The sequence below is a fragment of the Clytia hemisphaerica genome, unplaced genomic scaffold, assembly GCF_902728285.1.
Source record: "Clytia hemisphaerica strain Z4C2 unplaced genomic scaffold, Clytia hemisphaerica genome assembly, whole genome shotgun sequence".
Taxonomy (NCBI): domain Eukaryota; kingdom Metazoa; phylum Cnidaria; class Hydrozoa; order Leptothecata; family Clytiidae; genus Clytia; species Clytia hemisphaerica.
In genome coordinates this window covers 494,785-511,948 of record NW_027103384.1, presented here as the reverse complement: position 1 = coordinate 511,948, position 17,164 = coordinate 494,785, and the positions used below count along the sequence as shown (strand labels likewise).

The 17,164-nt window shown below is 34.6% G+C and overlaps 2 protein-coding genes across 2 annotated transcripts in view; both read left to right on the top strand.

Moving 5' to 3' along the window:
* The window catches only part of LOC136824798 (uncharacterized), a 17,432-nt gene extending 13,967 nt beyond the window's left edge, over nt 1-3,465 (top strand). The window contains exon 5 of the mRNA XM_067080777.1: nt 2,585-3,465. Coding sequence (XP_066936878.1) covers nt 2,585-3,325 — 741 coding nt within the window. The 3' untranslated portion in view covers nt 3,326-3,465. The remainder of the gene's footprint in view (nt 1-2,584) is intronic.
* A 1,689-nt stretch (nt 3,466-5,154) lies between these two features.
* Nucleotides 5,155-15,693, top strand: LOC136824797 (alpha-2A adrenergic receptor-like). Its single transcript, XM_067080776.1, has 3 exons — nt 5,155-5,324; nt 5,879-5,982; nt 14,339-15,693. The coding sequence occupies exon 3, from the start codon at nt 14,362-14,364 to the stop codon at nt 15,565-15,567; it is 1,206 nt and encodes a 401-aa protein (XP_066936877.1). The 5' UTR covers nt 5,155-5,324; nt 5,879-5,982; nt 14,339-14,361; the 3' UTR covers nt 15,568-15,693.
* The last annotated feature ends 1,471 nt before the right edge of the window (nt 15,694-17,164 follow it).

The window sequence follows — 17,164 nt, the reverse complement described above, 5'->3', positions numbered from 1 at the left end:
GTGTTCATTTCGTTCCCACTTAGGTTTAGTTCCCCCATCCCACTTTTCAGGTGTTCATTTAGGTTCCCACTTAGGTTCCCACTTAGGTTCCCCCATCCCACTTTTCAGGTGTTCATTTAGGTTCCCACTTAGGTTCCCCCATCCCACTTTTCAGGTGTTCATTTAGGTTCCCACTTTAGGTTCCCGGGTTCCCCCATCCCACTTATCCGGTATGCCGTTTTATAGTGCATCTTTTTGAAAGGTTCTTTCTATTAAATTGACTTAATTGACTTTAAACTTTAAACTTTAAACCGTCATACCTTCAAATCTAGAAGGAATTAGAAGTTCGTTCATAGCCCGATGGATAACTTAGAGCCTCTTCTTTCTTTTTCACGGATCTAATTTGCTTGAATACAGAATCTAGTAAAACATTATTTACGATCTAGTTTTTGTTCACTCTTGATGCAATACACATTGTTTTTTATTAGCAGCTCCAATTTTCGGGTCAGGGCTGGGGTTGCTTAGCATTTAACGGATTCTAGCTCGTTTTTCTTTCTGTACCAACCAAACAGTACAGCGTGTGAATACACTGTCTTCATTAATTAGAAATGTTTGATAGTAAAATAGAACATATTGCACGGCTTGCCACGTTTCAATACACATAAGCATAGATCCACGGGGGGGGGCACTCAAGGTAAATGACCTAACGTACGTGCGGCCCTTTTTTCCAAGCTTCCCAAAGTACACATTAAGGGTGGAAATGAGCAAAAATGAGAATAAGTGCACTCTAAGGGTTTAAAATTTGGTCAAAGGACTGGCTTTTAGAATTTCATCCGAACAAGTGTCATGTTTTAACACTGGGTAAATTTTGGAACATCAAATATGTCCATCCCTATACCATAGCAGGATCTGTTCTAGAACATATTAACCAAGAAAAAGATCTAGGAGTGATAATCGATAGTGACCTGACCTTTGAAGCCCATATATTCAGTAAAATCAAGAAAGCTAACTCTATCGTTGGCTTGATTAGCAGGAGCTTCGAATTTCTCTCACCAGATATGTTTCGAACGCTTTTCATTGCATTTGTCAGACCCCATTTGGAATATGCACATGTAGTATGGTCTCCAAGGCTAATCAAACATATCAATGCAATCGAGGGCGTCCAACGAAGAGCTACAAGGCTAATTAGTTGCTATAGAAACTACTCATACGAAGATCGGCTACGACTCATCAATCTACCTGGCCTAAAGACCAGGCGGCAAGTTGGTGATATGGTGTAAGTTTTCAAGAACCTCCACATTTATGACGAGTCTATAAGATCAGAGAAATTTACTCCTCGAACACGACCACGACGTCAGCATGATTACGAGCTTCAAAGGAACTTTGCTAATGACGGTATGAGAGGCTACCAAAGCAACTCTCTTTTTTACAGAAGTGTGAAACCTTGGAATGATCTAGAAGAAGATATTGTTGAAGCACCATCGATACAAGTCTTCAAAGAGCGTTTGATAAAAGAAAGGGAGAAAAAACTTTATAAAATGTAAAATCAAAAGTTCTGTTTCATAGAGGGCAATAGACCTGCGAAATATATTGCTATAAAAAAAAAAAAAAAAAAAAAAATGAAAAAAAAAAAAAAATTAGGTTCCCACTTTAGGTTCCCAGGTTCCCCCATCCCACTTTTCAGGTGTTCATTTAGGTTCCCACTTTAGGTTCCCAGGTTCCCCCATCCCACTTTTCAGGTGTTCATTTAGGTTCCCACTTTAGGTTCCCAGGTTCCCCCATCCCACTTTTCAGGTGTTCATTTAGGTTCCCACTTTAGGTTCCCGGGTCCCCCATCCCACTGTTCGGGTTCCATTCCCCCATCCCACTTTTCAGGTAGTCATTTAGGTTCCCTAGGTTCCCGGGTTCCGGCATACCGGATAAGTGGGATGTTATCCGGTATGCCAAAGTTAAGGGGTGGTACAGGAAAAGCCCCCCCCCCTAGTTCTGAACCGCCCCTAAAAGCCTAGGTTGAATAGGGTTAAAATAACAGTACAATAAAAAAAAGCAAGTAGAAACCACCTCTAATCACAAGATCAATCAGAAATAATTTATGCGATTATTCATGCATATATTATGACGTAAAAGAGAAAATAACAATAGGACACGAAGTAAGGATATGTGACGAAGTAGTGCTATGCACAGCAGGCCTGGCCGTATATGGCAAAATCAAAAGTATGTACAAAATCCCTTTTGCAAGGGCTAATAGCACACCATAATCCATGACATATTATGGGGTGGTTTTCAGGGATCTTAAATACCATCATACCGACAAAAATTTGGGTCAAATACCGCTAATTACCGGTAGAAAATGAAATACCGTAATCCCGTCGTTTTTTTCTGGTAATACCGATTTACCGGGGGAAAAAAGCCCCAATACCGTCGTACCGTAAAAAGTGAACCCCCCCCCCCCTATTATTTATGGAGTGCTATTTTGGCAAGCGCAAGATATTGTTCATGGCCAGGCCTGGTATTGTGCTTTTTGATAAACAATTATTGTTATTAATAAGGTACAGGTCAGTACAGGTGATTACTATTACTAAATTTACACAAAATTTATTTCTAGGTTGATGGAAATCAAGCCTTACGGTTCATTTTAGCATTCATTACGCTTTGTGGCTTAATTGCATGGATTTTAACATGGAACCCTCCCACAATTCCTCTGGGTCATAGCTATAGAGACACTGATGAATTTGTTAAGTCAGTCGAGGAAATGAAAACAAGTTTTCCTGATCAGTTCCCTGAATACTGGAGACTTGTGAGGAACAGTGGTAAAAGGCATCTGAAAAAGGTAGAATCACAAAATAAGCAAGATTTACGGCCTCTTTCACTCTTAATTGTGGCTTTTGAGGATTCCAAAAACATCATGGATTGCTTTTTAAAGAAAATTGGCGAAGCATACACTGACAAACCGTTTGAATCTATATCGTCTAATGATTATATTGGTGAAGATGCAAGGTTACGTTTAGATGAAAAAATCAAAAGCAGTCTCCGGGGAAATCAGAAGTTTGTTGTGGTTAAAGGTATTCAGAATCTTCCATATGATGCAGCTGAACTTTTTATGACGTATGCTGATGAATATAATGATATGCATCATTATCCACAATCTGCAATTATAATGTCTGCTGTCCTACCATATTCTAAATCTGGCTCTCGTAAAGAACTTGAGAAAGAAACTGGTACATATTTTCTAGACAAGTTATGGTCAGATCAAGCTAATATTAACAATAGAGCTGCTCTATGGACTAGAGTAGGCGATGGAATCATTGTGTTGAAAAATGAGAAGGAAAATCCATGTGTATTGTGATTTCCCTGGTGATTTCGATGATTGAATTTTCAAAGTATAAGTTTCTTAATACAGATCTTGTTTAGACTTAATTGATATTGTTAATAGTTATTTTTTTTTGGTTTGGATAATTTTTCAAAATAAAAATTTTAAATGTTGAACTTTTGTAGTAATTAGTAGCAAAGTGCACATACTTAACAAACTTATAAAGTCTCCTTAAAATTTCAAGATCTTTCTTGGTTAGTATATGGGTTTTGAATATGCTACATTTTATCGACTTTATTGATAGCGTATCTGCTTCACAGAAAGTTTGTTTAAGGGCTCGCCCTTTTTTATATATTGCTCCTTTTAAAAGAGATTTCGTTGGAAAGGTAAAGTCTGTCCAGATATAATTGGCAGTGGAAACAAGAATGCCTGTAACTTTTGAGAGTCAAATATAATTATGGAATTTTTTTTGCTTGTTTTAGAGAATCAAAAGCGCTATATTTGAATGTATTTTTTGGTTGAAAAATTCGCGATTTTTAGCGGTTAAATTTGCGATTGCAAAAATTGAGCTTTTTTTCTACTTATGCTATAACATTCATTTTTACACCAGTGATAGGTCGACCTTAGGTTAAGAAGTTTGTTAAATTTCAAGGCAAACAGAAAAGTCCTTCGGAAGATATGGGACCCGAAATACCCTTGGTAGCACTTTTCTGTGAAATATCACATATCAAATCTCCAACTTATTACTAAAAACGGTTTCTTTCTTTGTTTCTCAGCTATTTTTCCAAAGTTTGAAGCTTAAAAAAATTACTTCGAACAAGGCGTTAGATCTTATTAAATGTTTTCAACGCTTTGAATCAAAGTATGACGACTGTCAATTTTTTTTGGAACTGACTTTAATCAATACTAAATTCTAGATTATTCTATCAAAATTTTTTGCTTCAAGTGATTGACTGGGCTCATTTTAATACAATCCTACCCAATACTTTAGCGTGTTTATGTACCTGTGTTTTTTTCGGAGACAAAGATGGTTAGCTTCTGATTCGTTTAGATCCCGGTAAATCAGTACTTCTACAGTAGCGTAGAGGGCCGTGCAAAATTTGTGTAAGAGAGCAGTTTTTATAACACAGTAATTATCTTTTTATATTAGGCGAGACCAATTTAATTTGTTGTTCTACGGACAGATCGTTAGAAAAATATGGGTCGGTCGGTCGGCAAAATAAGAATAAATTTTTCATTTATCAGGGTTGGTAAAGGTACCGAGAAAATTTTTTCAAAAAGTATCTGGATCAAAAATTCACTTTGTTTTTTATCTTCGATGAAGATCATAATAAAATTTTAGTGTATGGAATGCTTTTTATGATTTTTCAATTTCTTGAGTCAATTTTCAGCTTCATTCAAGTTTAATTCTTACAAATAACTAGTGTGTAAAATATATTGTAGTGGAAATTCGATATTATTATTTTTTTTATTTTAGCAAAAATAGGATCGGTCGGGCCCGTAGAACAACAAATTAAATTGGTCTCGCCTTATGAATAAATAATTACAATATCATAAAAACCTGCTCTCCTACACAAATTTTGCGCCCCTCCTGTCTACGCTACTGCTTCTACCGTCTTCGATTCTGCGGGTCAAAACTGCAGGTTATTTTAATTTATACAAATTACTTCAGTCAATCTGGCGTCATCAAAAGCGCAAATACATAAACTCGCTTTTGATCCTTTTAATGGTGATGGGGTTTTTAATGGTGATGGGGTTTCCAAATCTGAGAGCTTTCTTAATTTCTGCACAACTTGATTTACATAATGTTGAATATATTTGATTTTTTTTAGAACTAACCATAAATTGTATTACATAATAGGAAAAACTAATTGCAAACAGATAAAAATAACTAATTTATAATGGGATCGATTTGCACTTACCAAGACACAATGACGCTTATCACAAAAGTCAACGATCATACTCGTGTAGTGAGCAGATTGCAAGTCTGGAATCCTTGAAAGATTTACAAATTTTCTTGCCGAAAATTTTTACCGTAAGTTTGTATATACTATTTAGACCTTAGTTGTAGTGGCTCGGTTTGTATTGTTGACCAACGGGGTTAGTTGGTGGAAGCCAATTTCTCGATTCTTGGACGTCCATATCTCTTTTAGGTCAAAAGGAACAGTACCATGCTATTAGTCAATCTGGTCCAATTTTTTATCGACACTTGTTTTAATTTGAGAGATTAAAGTAAAAGATCGGTTATCATGATTTACTGTAGATTTAGTTTGATTTATAGAGGTGTTTTTAAAGTTACGTGATTTCCGCCATTATGGAAACAAACGTTCGATTTACGTTATTACGAATCGCCTCTACAGATTCGAACGTTTGCTTCCATAATGACGTAAAACCTCTATTAAGTAGTATTTGGAACCACTCTTTTTATTACTTTAAAACAGGGGATTTTTGCAAAGGTTAAAGTAAACCCGAATTGAAAACTATCTAAACCCTCGACACATTATCAAAGTTTTGATACGAATGTTGTTTGGATACAAGATACATCAACTCAAGAGCTATAAATTGTTAATTTGCTTTATTTTTTTGCAGGCTTTGCTTGTGTTTTTGGTGGACATTTTAAAAGAAGAGACATGAAAATTGTAAATCCTTAAAACCTGTTATTGGATTTTCGTCATTCACATAATAACACTCAGGTAAATAAAATATTTTTCTTAAAGTTCCTTCTATTCAAAAAGATGACATTTTCTATTCGCTTAAAAGTATTTTCAAAGAACGTAGCATGAGAGGGAAGAGCATCCGGCTAACGACGGGCAAGGTTTTGGGGATGGGCTCAAAATGGTACTTGATGGTTCTCTGATTGATATTCGGTCATTAAAAACCGGGCTTCATTTTTTCCCGGACACAATTTAATGAGAACTATTTTTGTGGGATTGCGAACGCAGGGATAAAAAGGCCATTTTACGGTCGAAGAGAATCAGTGGCGTTCGGCGTTTTGATTACCAATTTCTGTTGGTCTAAAATTTTGGATGTTTTTACATCTAACCAATGGAAATCCGCTATAAGGGCAAAATCAGTTCGGCTTACCCATAATTCATTTCAAACGTGAAACGGCTTGTTCACTGTAATAAGTTTGTAGGATCTCAATTTTCGTACTCCATTTCGAAATTTCGGTAGAAACTTGGTGTGCTATACAGACTACTTTTTCGCAGGGATTAAATTTCGCAGTTGAGTTTATCCGCGAAATTTTAACATTTCGCGGGAACTTTAATTTCGCGGATGCCACTATTGCGTGACAATATTTTCACGATTTTGTGTCTTTTACTGTCAAATCATGCATGTTGGTTATAATGCCTCAGTAAACATTCAAAAAGTATTTATTTGATATTTTTTGAGTTTTGTTTAGAAAGATTTCGTGGATAAGGCGTTTTTCCAAATTTCCATTGGGATTAAATTTCGCAGATGACATCAAAATCCGCGAAATCGTTCCATTTTCTTTAAAGTCAAAGCAAAAGAAACTGAGGTTTAATCTTTATGTATATTATTGACGTTTGTGATTTTGGTGCAAAAGTTTTACTTTAGTTAATCACCACCTTCAAAGGCCCATTGTGATCGTGGTGAAAAAGATGTGCCAACCTCGACAGATTCTCATACGAAGCCATGGCCTTTAGAATGAAAACGTGCTAAGATTATCTGAATCTGCTCAAAGATTAATTTTTGACAAAGATTATGAAATCATTTTTCGACACTGGTTCATTGATAATTAAAGTTATAATCGATTAAATTAAAAATACAGTTTTAACAAGATTTAAAACTATTAATCGTAACCCGTGAATGGGATAAAAATATTTTTAAGCCGTTAAACATTTTTGAGCTCTAGCATTCACTTTTTAGAACGAAAGGAAGTATTTAGCACTGGTTTAGCACTATTATATCATATAATGATTTATAGATGATGCAGTGTCAAAGTTTCGATAGTACAGGATAAAGCTTTGAAAAAAATAATTATAATCGCAATTCGTGTTTAGAGATTTGGATAAAGAGCAGTGAACCAGACTGAATGAAAAGGGTTTCTACGTGAGATAATCGAAATTTTCCAATACTTAAAACTTTTCTACCTTAATAGGTTGGCTAAATTTTCTCATTCCCAGGGTAACATTCCCGGGGCATTTCCGGTATCGTTTTACGGCTTTTCTTTCGGACATACCGGCCGAAATGCTGCGTATAGATGCGTAAACAACACACAACGGCCTTGAGAACATAGTCCGTATAAAAAACTCTGATTTGGAAGCTTATTGTTTTAACTTTTTGTTACTTTTTCCTTTTGTTAATATCAAAAGATGAAAATCGATTTGCTCAGTTTTTAATCACGTTACCAAGTATTCCTCTTGGGATTGGTTTAAGATTTAATCACATGATCAAAAAGCGAGCAAAACAAACTTATTTCTCAAACGCAAGTTTAAGTAGGAAACAATGGAAAGAAACCAAAGGCTTCCAGAGCGGGGTTTTTTATACGGACTATGTTGAGACTTGCCACTTTACAATTTGTACTTTTGTACCTACCCAGGTTGTTGGCCGTTGTAAAATGGTAATAAGGAAAGTTTTCCCGGGAATGAAAAAGTTTAGCAATTCTACGTGACTTCGTTTCTTTGCTTCTACGTGAGTAGCTTTGGGTCGCTGACATCTATTTTCAAACATAACCATAATTAAATTTTGTGGCCTATATTAAAATATTTTTTCAACACAATACAATAAAACTGTTTTTTTATAACTTACTTTGGTTTTAATACTCACATTGCTTTTGTAATGAATGTATAATGATACTTTATTGAGGGGAAAGAATTGTAATAATTTCTTTAGATAAAAATAATATACATTGGGAGATCTCATGCAGATTAATCGTTAAAAAAATACATAGTGAAATTTCCTCGCTAAATAGCACTAGCGCTGTGCTTTTTTGTAAAAATCTGAAAAAAATTAATAATTGGCAGGATCAGTTGATTAATTTTGTTGTGTTTTTTTAATGTTTTTGACCTGCCATTCTCTAATAGAAATGCTTAGATTGTGAAATTTTTTTAAAAAGCTCTGATAGAATTTTGTGTATCATATTGTGTTTTGATCTGTTGTATCTTTTTGACTTATTATATCTTTGGATTTAATTAGAATTTCTAGCACTTTCTTTTAAAAGCAGTGCAACTTCCTGGGTTTTACATAGGCGTAGCGAGATACCCTGCAAGATTTATGGATGAGAGCGGTTTTTACGACACTGTAATTATTGTCTTTGTTTTATCAAAAGATCATGAATTTGTCATAAACGTCTGCACTCCTTCATAAATTTTGCAGGGTATCTCGCTACGCCTATGGTTATTTTCTCAAAAGTATGGAAGGGCTAATGAAATCAAAGAAATTCTCATTTCATAGATAGATGATGATAAATAATATGTTTAAATTTTACCTACTTTAATGAGTTTACCATTGCTTTAAATCGACAGTATCAATTACTGGTTTTTTTTACAAGATACAATAAACTTTTGTTGAGCCTCGGGAGGGCTTTTTAATTCAGTTTTAACTTTAGAGCAAAATTGAGGTATTTTCACCCTTCAGGGCATTTGAATTTTGCCATTCCTGGCTTTTCTCGGTCAAATTTGACAAGTGCTATGATCATTTTGACCAGTGGTAGATATATAGATAAACAAAGATGATTAGAAAAATTTTGGCTCGGCCACCTGCCTAGTTGATATTTTACAGACTAGGATTTAAACTTGAGTTTAAATCAATTTAGTCACGTGAGCGGTTGGTATTTTACGGATCTTGTAATCAATACCTAACACTTGTCAAAGTTTAAAGTCAATAGCATTAGATGCAGTACCCTAGAACAGATTTAGGCAAAAGGGGCAATTTTAGGCGGGTCTGTAAAATACACGCTACAGGTGGTAGAAAATTGATCCTATGCACCCCAAAAAATAAATGTCACGTTGAGTCGTTCTTAAAATTTGAGGGGAAAAAATGAGGTGAAAAAGAAATAATTGGTGCACACTTGCAAAATTTCACGTTATTTGGATAAATATTTCAAAAAAAATTTTCAGTTACATTTTCACCGCTAATTTTATTATGGAGTCAAAATGTTATCGCGGCTAGAAAAAGGTCTGTGTTCAAACGGTATGCATTCAGCCCTGGTGTTGGCTATATATCGAAATCCCTATAATCGACTTTGTGTCAGGGTGTGGGAGATGTGTTTAACTGAATTCGAATAACCAACACTGTTAGCTCCCTTCGTCTTTGCAGAGTTTTAATTGGCTTTTGAATTAGGTAAAAATGTCGAATCTGTCTCCTTGTACATATTATATTATCATTATCTAATTCTTACCATGTACTCAAGCTCTTTCGAATTTTTGTTTTATAATCAGTAATTTTTCTCTTAGACACTTTTTCTGTTCATCCCTCGCCCTCGAATTCTGAAAATATTTTAATACTTTTTTTCAGGCCTCCACATATATTTTAATATATTAGTTATTTTTTCACACTCCCGTTTTTAAAAACAAATAAACCAGCTGCGCTGGAAGCTCCGGCTTAAGAGATTAAAAGATGTGAAAGATGAGCTTGTTGAGTTAGTTGTGTCAGAACGTTGCCCACAAACTACTAATCAGAACAGATCAGAAAGCAAAGTAATAATTCTATTGCAGAGCGAGTATGAGAAATAATCTTAACAAATAAATAAACCAGCTGGAAGTTTAGCTCTTCTAAGTGATTACACATGCACTTTCTTGCCTAAAGAACCAACCCCACCCCCGCCCACTCATTCATGACTAAAAAGTTCAAAATTGGATCTAAAGGAGATAAACATTTAGAAGTGAATATTTCCAAGTTCTTGATAAATTTTTTTTTTCTAAACTTGCCAATAGCGAAGCCATGATACGCCGTTGATCTGCGTTGATTTGATTGTCCGGATAAAATTTTGGGGAGAAAAATAGCCTAAATTAGAGGCCACAGCTTTTAGCTAAGCATTATTTTTTCTGTTGGGATAATACTTGGAGGAGAGTAGGATAAACCAAATAAAATGGTACAATAGTGTGTATGTAATAAATAGTGTTATATTTGGAAAAAACCTGTTACGGGTTTGAAAACTCTTCAAAAGGAATGGTCGCCCCAGCCAATGAAATTACGACAAAGTCCAAAAAATATAATTTTCAGTTATAACACTGTGAAAATTTCTCCGATCTTGTTCAAATTTACACAGGAATTGTGTTTTAGTATCCTTTACTGAATTCTCATAGTGATATGTTTGTAAAAAATCTGTCTCAGGTTTGAAAAATAAAAAGGAACGGTCGACAGCCGCAATGAAATTACGACAAAGTCCAAAAACGATCATTTTCAGCCATAACACTGTGAAAATTTCTCCAATCTTGTTCAAATTTTCACAGGAATTGTGTTTTAGTATCCTTTACTGAATTCTCATAGTGACATGTTTGTAAAAAATCTGTGTCGGGTTTGAAAAATCAAAAGAAACGGTCGCCAGCCGCGATGATATGAAATTACGACAAAGTCCAAAAACGATCATTTTCAGCCATAACACTGTGAAAATTTCTCCAATCTTGTTCAAATTTTCACAGGAATTGTGTTTTAGTATCCTTTACTGAACTATCATAGTGATATGTTTGTAAAAAATCTGTGTCGGGTATGAAAAATCGCAAGCCGCGATGAAATTATTGAAATTACGAGACAAAGTCCAAAAACGATCATTTTCAGCCATAATACTGTGAAAATTTCTCCATTCTTGTTCAAATTTTCACAGGAATTGTGTTTCAGTATCCTTTACTGAATTCTCATACTGTAGTGATACGTTTGTAAAAAATCTGTGTCGGGTTTGAAGAATCAAAACAAAAGGAACGGTCAACAATGCAAAACAGGATCATTTTCAGCCATAAACATAACACCACAAAAACTACTCAGATCGTTTTCAAATTCAGAGTTTGATGGTTTTGTTTAGCCATATATGCAAGATTTAAGCACTCGATCAGCTGACGATTCATAGCCAAAATTTCTCCAAAGTCTTTCCACATTGTTAGAGAGCCAATATGCATCAAACTTCTCATAAATCATGTCCAAAACATTATGAATAATGATGAAAATGATCAATTTTTCACTGAGATTTGCCAGTATTTGCTACACAGTCAGCTAGTCCACTTTCGGCAGCCATCTTTTTCTTAAATACTTTCGGCCAATCAAATCACAGTATTATTGGAAAATCCGTTTTTATCAAATCGGAATAGATCATCGGATTAGATAAACAAACAAAAAATGTCTTGACCGTCGTCGGACGAGAGAGAATTTAAGGCTCCTAGGCCGGAGCAAAAAGAAGAAAAAGATCATTTCAGATTTTCGATATGGGGTAAAATTAATTGCTAGTCAATCCAACAAAGTTTCTATGAAGGTTCATGGAAAAAATATCTTCACCTTTTTTTGTTTAAATCTCTTTTCTTTCTGTGGTGACAATATGATATTGGGGAAGGAGGGAATTAGTTTGTTTTCATTAGGCTTGAGAGATCTTTTAGTATGGCCCTCTTTTTTCGCCATATGGTTATGCAAATTCGCGATCAAATTTTTGGCTGTTTCTTTCGAATTATAATTCTTTGTAGATTTGGAGATTTGGTTTACGTGACTTTTTTGACGTTTTTGTTGGTTGGACCAGCAGGGAAACACTTTGTTTTCATTAGGTGAACATAAAAAACACAGTTGTGTATGCACAGTTGTGTGTTTTTTATGTTCACCTATAATTTTTGACACAAATATACATTGACTTTTACGTTCACTTTGTTTTCATTAGATAGGCTGCAACTTTTAGTACACGTTTTTTTTTTAATTAATAAGAACATCCAAAATTTTTGAAGCCTTCAGATGTTCTTAACTTTTCGGCTTTCAAGCCTAAAAATGTTTTTAAAATGTTCTTATTTTCGCCATTTTTGGAGTCTTTTTTGTCCATTTTCTAAAGAAATTGGGCCTTTTAGAGTCCACAAAGCCTTAAAATGTTCTTAACTTGTTCTTAACATTTTAGCCATCGAAGCCTTATGCTCTTATATAGTTTGTTCTTATATATAAAAAACAACGTGTATGACCCATCTCTTTGGTTTATAAATATTTGTGCTCAATTTTGCGCTCGTTATTCAGTTTCTCACAAATTCTTTGCAGTTTTGAAGATTTTGGACTTTGCGACACGACAGTTGTTTTTTGCTTTGTTTTTGCTAGACCAGTAAATGACGAATTTACTTTGTCGAATTCTGGAATCTAGTTTTGTCAATCCTTTGCAATGTCGGTTATTGATTACCAAGAATATTAGCCCTCCAGGACAGGTAAAAATATTCAGACCGATGAACAATAAATCTTTCTTTTTTTGTTAGCCGGTCACCATTCTGGGAGTATTTTTGTCATTTCCCTAAGAAAATAGATGTTTTAGGGTCCGCAAAGCCTTAAAATGTTCTTAACTTGTTCTTATCATTTTGGCCATCGAAGCCTTATGTTCTTATATAGTTTGTTCTTAAAAAAAAAGATGGTTACTGATATATGCAAGTGAAAACTTGGTAAAATGAGGGAACATATTTTGGCGAGAATGAATTTTTTATGCTTAAAAAAACTGCGGTAGTGGTAAGGGTTTGGGTGTGTTTTACCAATAATTTAGCTATTTTTTAAAATACTGCGGGGTGGATTTCTAAAGCTTAAAAGAATTGGAAAGTTTAGGATGTTTTAGTGACTCTGAGAAAACTTAAGGAAATTGCTGATTTAAGAAAAATAAACTAGGATGTAGATAGCCTGGATAAGATAAGCTGTGAATTATATTTTGATATTTTTTCTATTTACTGGTCTTGCTCTACTTAGATGCTTGTAAACCCTAGGTATGAAATTTTTAGCTTTGCGTCATAATTGAATTGACAGTGTACGCATGCGTTAGCCTTCTGCGGTATTGGAATACAAATCACTTTAGAAAGACCAGGTGTTAAACAAGAAACATCTCGAATAAAAAATAATTTAAAGCTCGATACTTATAAGGTTAGAAGAATGTAGGCTAAAAGGTACTATAGTCTAAAAGGTACTATAGTCAAAGATTTCATGACTTGATAAAATTAGTTTTGTCTTTGTAACTACCATACTGTTGCATTGAAAGTAATTATTCCAAGGCACGATTTTCTTACTCTCCATTTTAACTACACTGTTTATATTATTTTGCTTCGCACTCTTCTAGCCCGGAGTCCACATAAAGCTTTTTTATAGACTGGATGGCGGGATTAAGTGGCCCGGTAGTATATGGTAATATGCTTTTGCTTCAGAATTTCGTTGTTTTTGCCAGGTGAAAAGAATGAAGCAATGTTTTTATTTGAAAATAAGGGATTCAAAATCTGTTAATAATGTTTGTTTCTCATTCTTAATTATATTTTTAAACTTCAAGTAGCTTTTTTTGTTATTTCGTAAAATGTTCCTAGTCTACTTCACTCGAGTCAGCGTCATCAAAAATTATTAGAAAGCAAAATTCAGCCAGAAGTAGACTCTAGTATAGTAATTATCAGGCTTAAACGTTCTTGAAATGTTCATAATATGCTGACTTTATTTATCTATTGACTTTAAAAAGTGGCTTAAAATCAGTATTTCCTTAACAATTTCAGAAATATCTGGCTTAGATTGTTCTTAATTGTTTCTTTTATTGAGGGGGGGGCTTTTTATAGGGTACGGCAGAAATCGACCGTTTTTACTTCGGTAGGAAGTCTATAAATACTTTTCGGTATTGTGGAATCCTAAAATCAGTTTGGTATCGGACATAGATGTTTACGTCGAAATCTCAGTGTAATGACGAGATTGCTAAATTTGAGTATTTGCAAAGTGGTTAAAAAAACATCGTTATTGAAACAATTTTACCCTGAATGTCTAAACCATTCGCTACAAGAGATCTCGGTATTTAGGAAATCAGAACCCTCATCCATCCCTTTATGTTTCTGCCAAAATTGAGCCTCGTTGTTCTAATAAGAATTGTCTATATATAACTTTTTTTTCATCTAAACATTTCAGTATGTCAAATAATCATACACAATATGGATACTGTCAGAATCTTAAAATTCATCTCACTCCTGATCATACAACTAATCGCAGTATTTGGTAATTGCCTTATGATCATCGTTGGTTTCAAATGCAAATCATTACGTAATTTTCAAAATGCTTTCATATTCAATATGGCGTTTGCTGATTTCCTTCAAGGCGCTCTAATCATGACGTCAGCATTAATTAACATATATTACGGTCATTGGGCAAAAGGTTATACTGCATGTGAGATTTTTGGAATCTTAAAAGTGACGCTAACTTTATCTTCAGTGTATTCACTATCTGGTACTAGTGTTTTACGGTATTTCTATGTCGTCAAACGCACCAAAAGAATGAATACAATAAAGAAAGCAGCTACCTGTATCGTTGCTTCATGGTTGATATGCATTTTCCTGGCAATGACTCCATTATTCAATTGGGGCATCTTAGGGTACGAAGACGGTAAAGAAGTCTGTACTGTTTTATTTCATTTAACGACTTCACATACTCTGGTTGTTTTTATTACTGGATTATTCTTAAATGTGATTATAATGGTTGTATGTTATTTTTTCATCTTTTTAACGTTACATCGAACTAATAAACGTATGGGAGTCAATAGCACTGTATCGGCTATCAGTAAAAATGTAGGTGTCGTTGCAAGCCCTACTGGGTCCACAATCAGCTCCATTGAGTTAGTAGCTAATGAACACGCCCTGATAAACAGCCCACCGCTAAATGGCTCGAAATCAGATATGAAGAGATACGATCAAAAATACAATGATTATAAAACATGTGTCGGTTCCGTGATACAAAATGATAAAACTCAGGCACAACAAATACCGCCGAAGTCTTTAATAACCCGAGAGAATTCGGTACCAATAGATAATACTCGGAATAATTCAGCACCAGGTCATAAACGAGCGCGTCGGGCGTCATCTTTCCAGAACATCCCACCGACAGAGATGAATTTATTGAAAACAGTTGTCACTATTGTGGTTGTCTTTATATGTTGTTGGACGCCGTATGTATTGTTTAATATGATTCGGATGTTTGGTAGTTCCGATGATAACAATATAGCGGACACCATTACTATGTGGCTTGGTTTTATTAACAGTGCTGTGAATCCTGTCATTTATGGAGTGATGAATAAACAGTTCCGGAATGCGATGAAAGAAATCCTGTGCCTACGGAAAAGATCCTCTGTTTATTCGCCACGATAATTGGCCAGTACCAGATTTTCTTGCGCAATAAAAATTGGTGTATGCAGTTGGTGTTTGGTCTGATACAAGCTTACTACTGCGTGATCTTTATATTAAATGGATTTGTATATTTTGGTGTCTATACAGGGGGGGGGGCACGCAGTTACTACAAGACATGATGTGTAGTAAGTGCTTTTTCAACACTTTCTTTCAGGACCACCACCCTTTGCAGTTACTACACCTTGGTAGTAACTGTTTTCAGAAAAGATTTCCAGGTACCACCCCTGTTTTTGAGTGATATCATCAAATACATGCTCGAAATTACCCTAAATTGCGATTATTTTTCAACCTAAAGCCATTTTTGTGCTAGATTTTCTTTTAATTTACTTGGTTAAGAGCTGTTGAAAACATTTTAATGATAATTAGGGAAAGCATAATTTAAAAGTTGGGTCTGAGAAAAATTTCAATTTATTTTTTCGTCCATTTATAACAAAAATATTTTTTTTAACAAAGAATTTTTTCACGAAAAAATTCATTTTTGGTGAAAAATTTTGAAAGTTCTTTAAAAAGAATTAAAATATAAGCACTTACTACACCAAAAGTTCTAGCGTTAGTGTTTGGCACCACCCCCAAACAGCAGTTACTACACTGTGTAGTAACTGTTTTCATAACTTCTGAATACAATACCACCACGGTAGTGAGTGTCATACTGTCTTGTAGTAACTGCGTGCCCCCCCCCCTGGTCTATACCGAATCTTTTCTTTATATTTTATATCAAGGATTTTCATGTATTTATTTTTAAAGAATTATTTTTGTAATACTCGTAAAAATGATATAATTTTTTTTAGATATACCATTTCATTAACCCGATTTAGATTAATATTATTACTAATTAATTTCAGTTAATTTGACCCATTTGTGATGCCAGGACCACTCCAAAGAGAATTCGATTGTATTGGTCCAACTTTTTCTGAGGTCTGATGGACGTCAAATATAATGTTTTTATCAAGTCAATATAACGGCATAATGATTTGGTGACAAGACCTATAATTATAAAAAAGCGTGTAAAATCGTAAATTCACTAAATTTTGAAAGTTTCTTATCTGACAGGGTAGATTCTTTGGCCATTCCTACCACTTTTCAGGGTACGGAAAATTTTTGAAATTTTGCATTTGGCAGAGCTTTAGGTTTTGCGTCTGCTAAGATCTAAGTTTTGTCGGGAATTTGTTTCTGATAGGGTCCATTTTTCCAAAATCCATTGAATCATCCCCGTGGGCTGCCAAGGACATTACCCCCCTGGACCATCATACTAAATGATTTAGGAGTGCAGTAGCGCTATTAAAAGATTGCCATAATCCCAGGGTAACTGATGAGGTTGTTAGATTTTTTTTGTTAAAACCTTTGCCATACACCTTGGAAAATGTTTATTAAATTACTATATGTTGGCAAACTTGAAATCTTTTACATCCAGATAAAATTTCAAGAGGATTTCTTTTCATTTCGACCGCGCAACCCACATTTTTGAACCATTTCAAAATAATTAAGAAATTCCATGAATTTGTAGGTCTGTGTCAAAAGACATAGATTATTATCCTCTATAATCAAAAATTTGAACCCA

What these genes read in the sequence shown, in the direction of transcription:
- LOC136824797 (XM_067080776.1), top strand. Translation starts at nt 14,362, where the DNA reads ATGGATACTGTCAGAATCTTAAAATTCATCTCACTCCTGATCATACAA.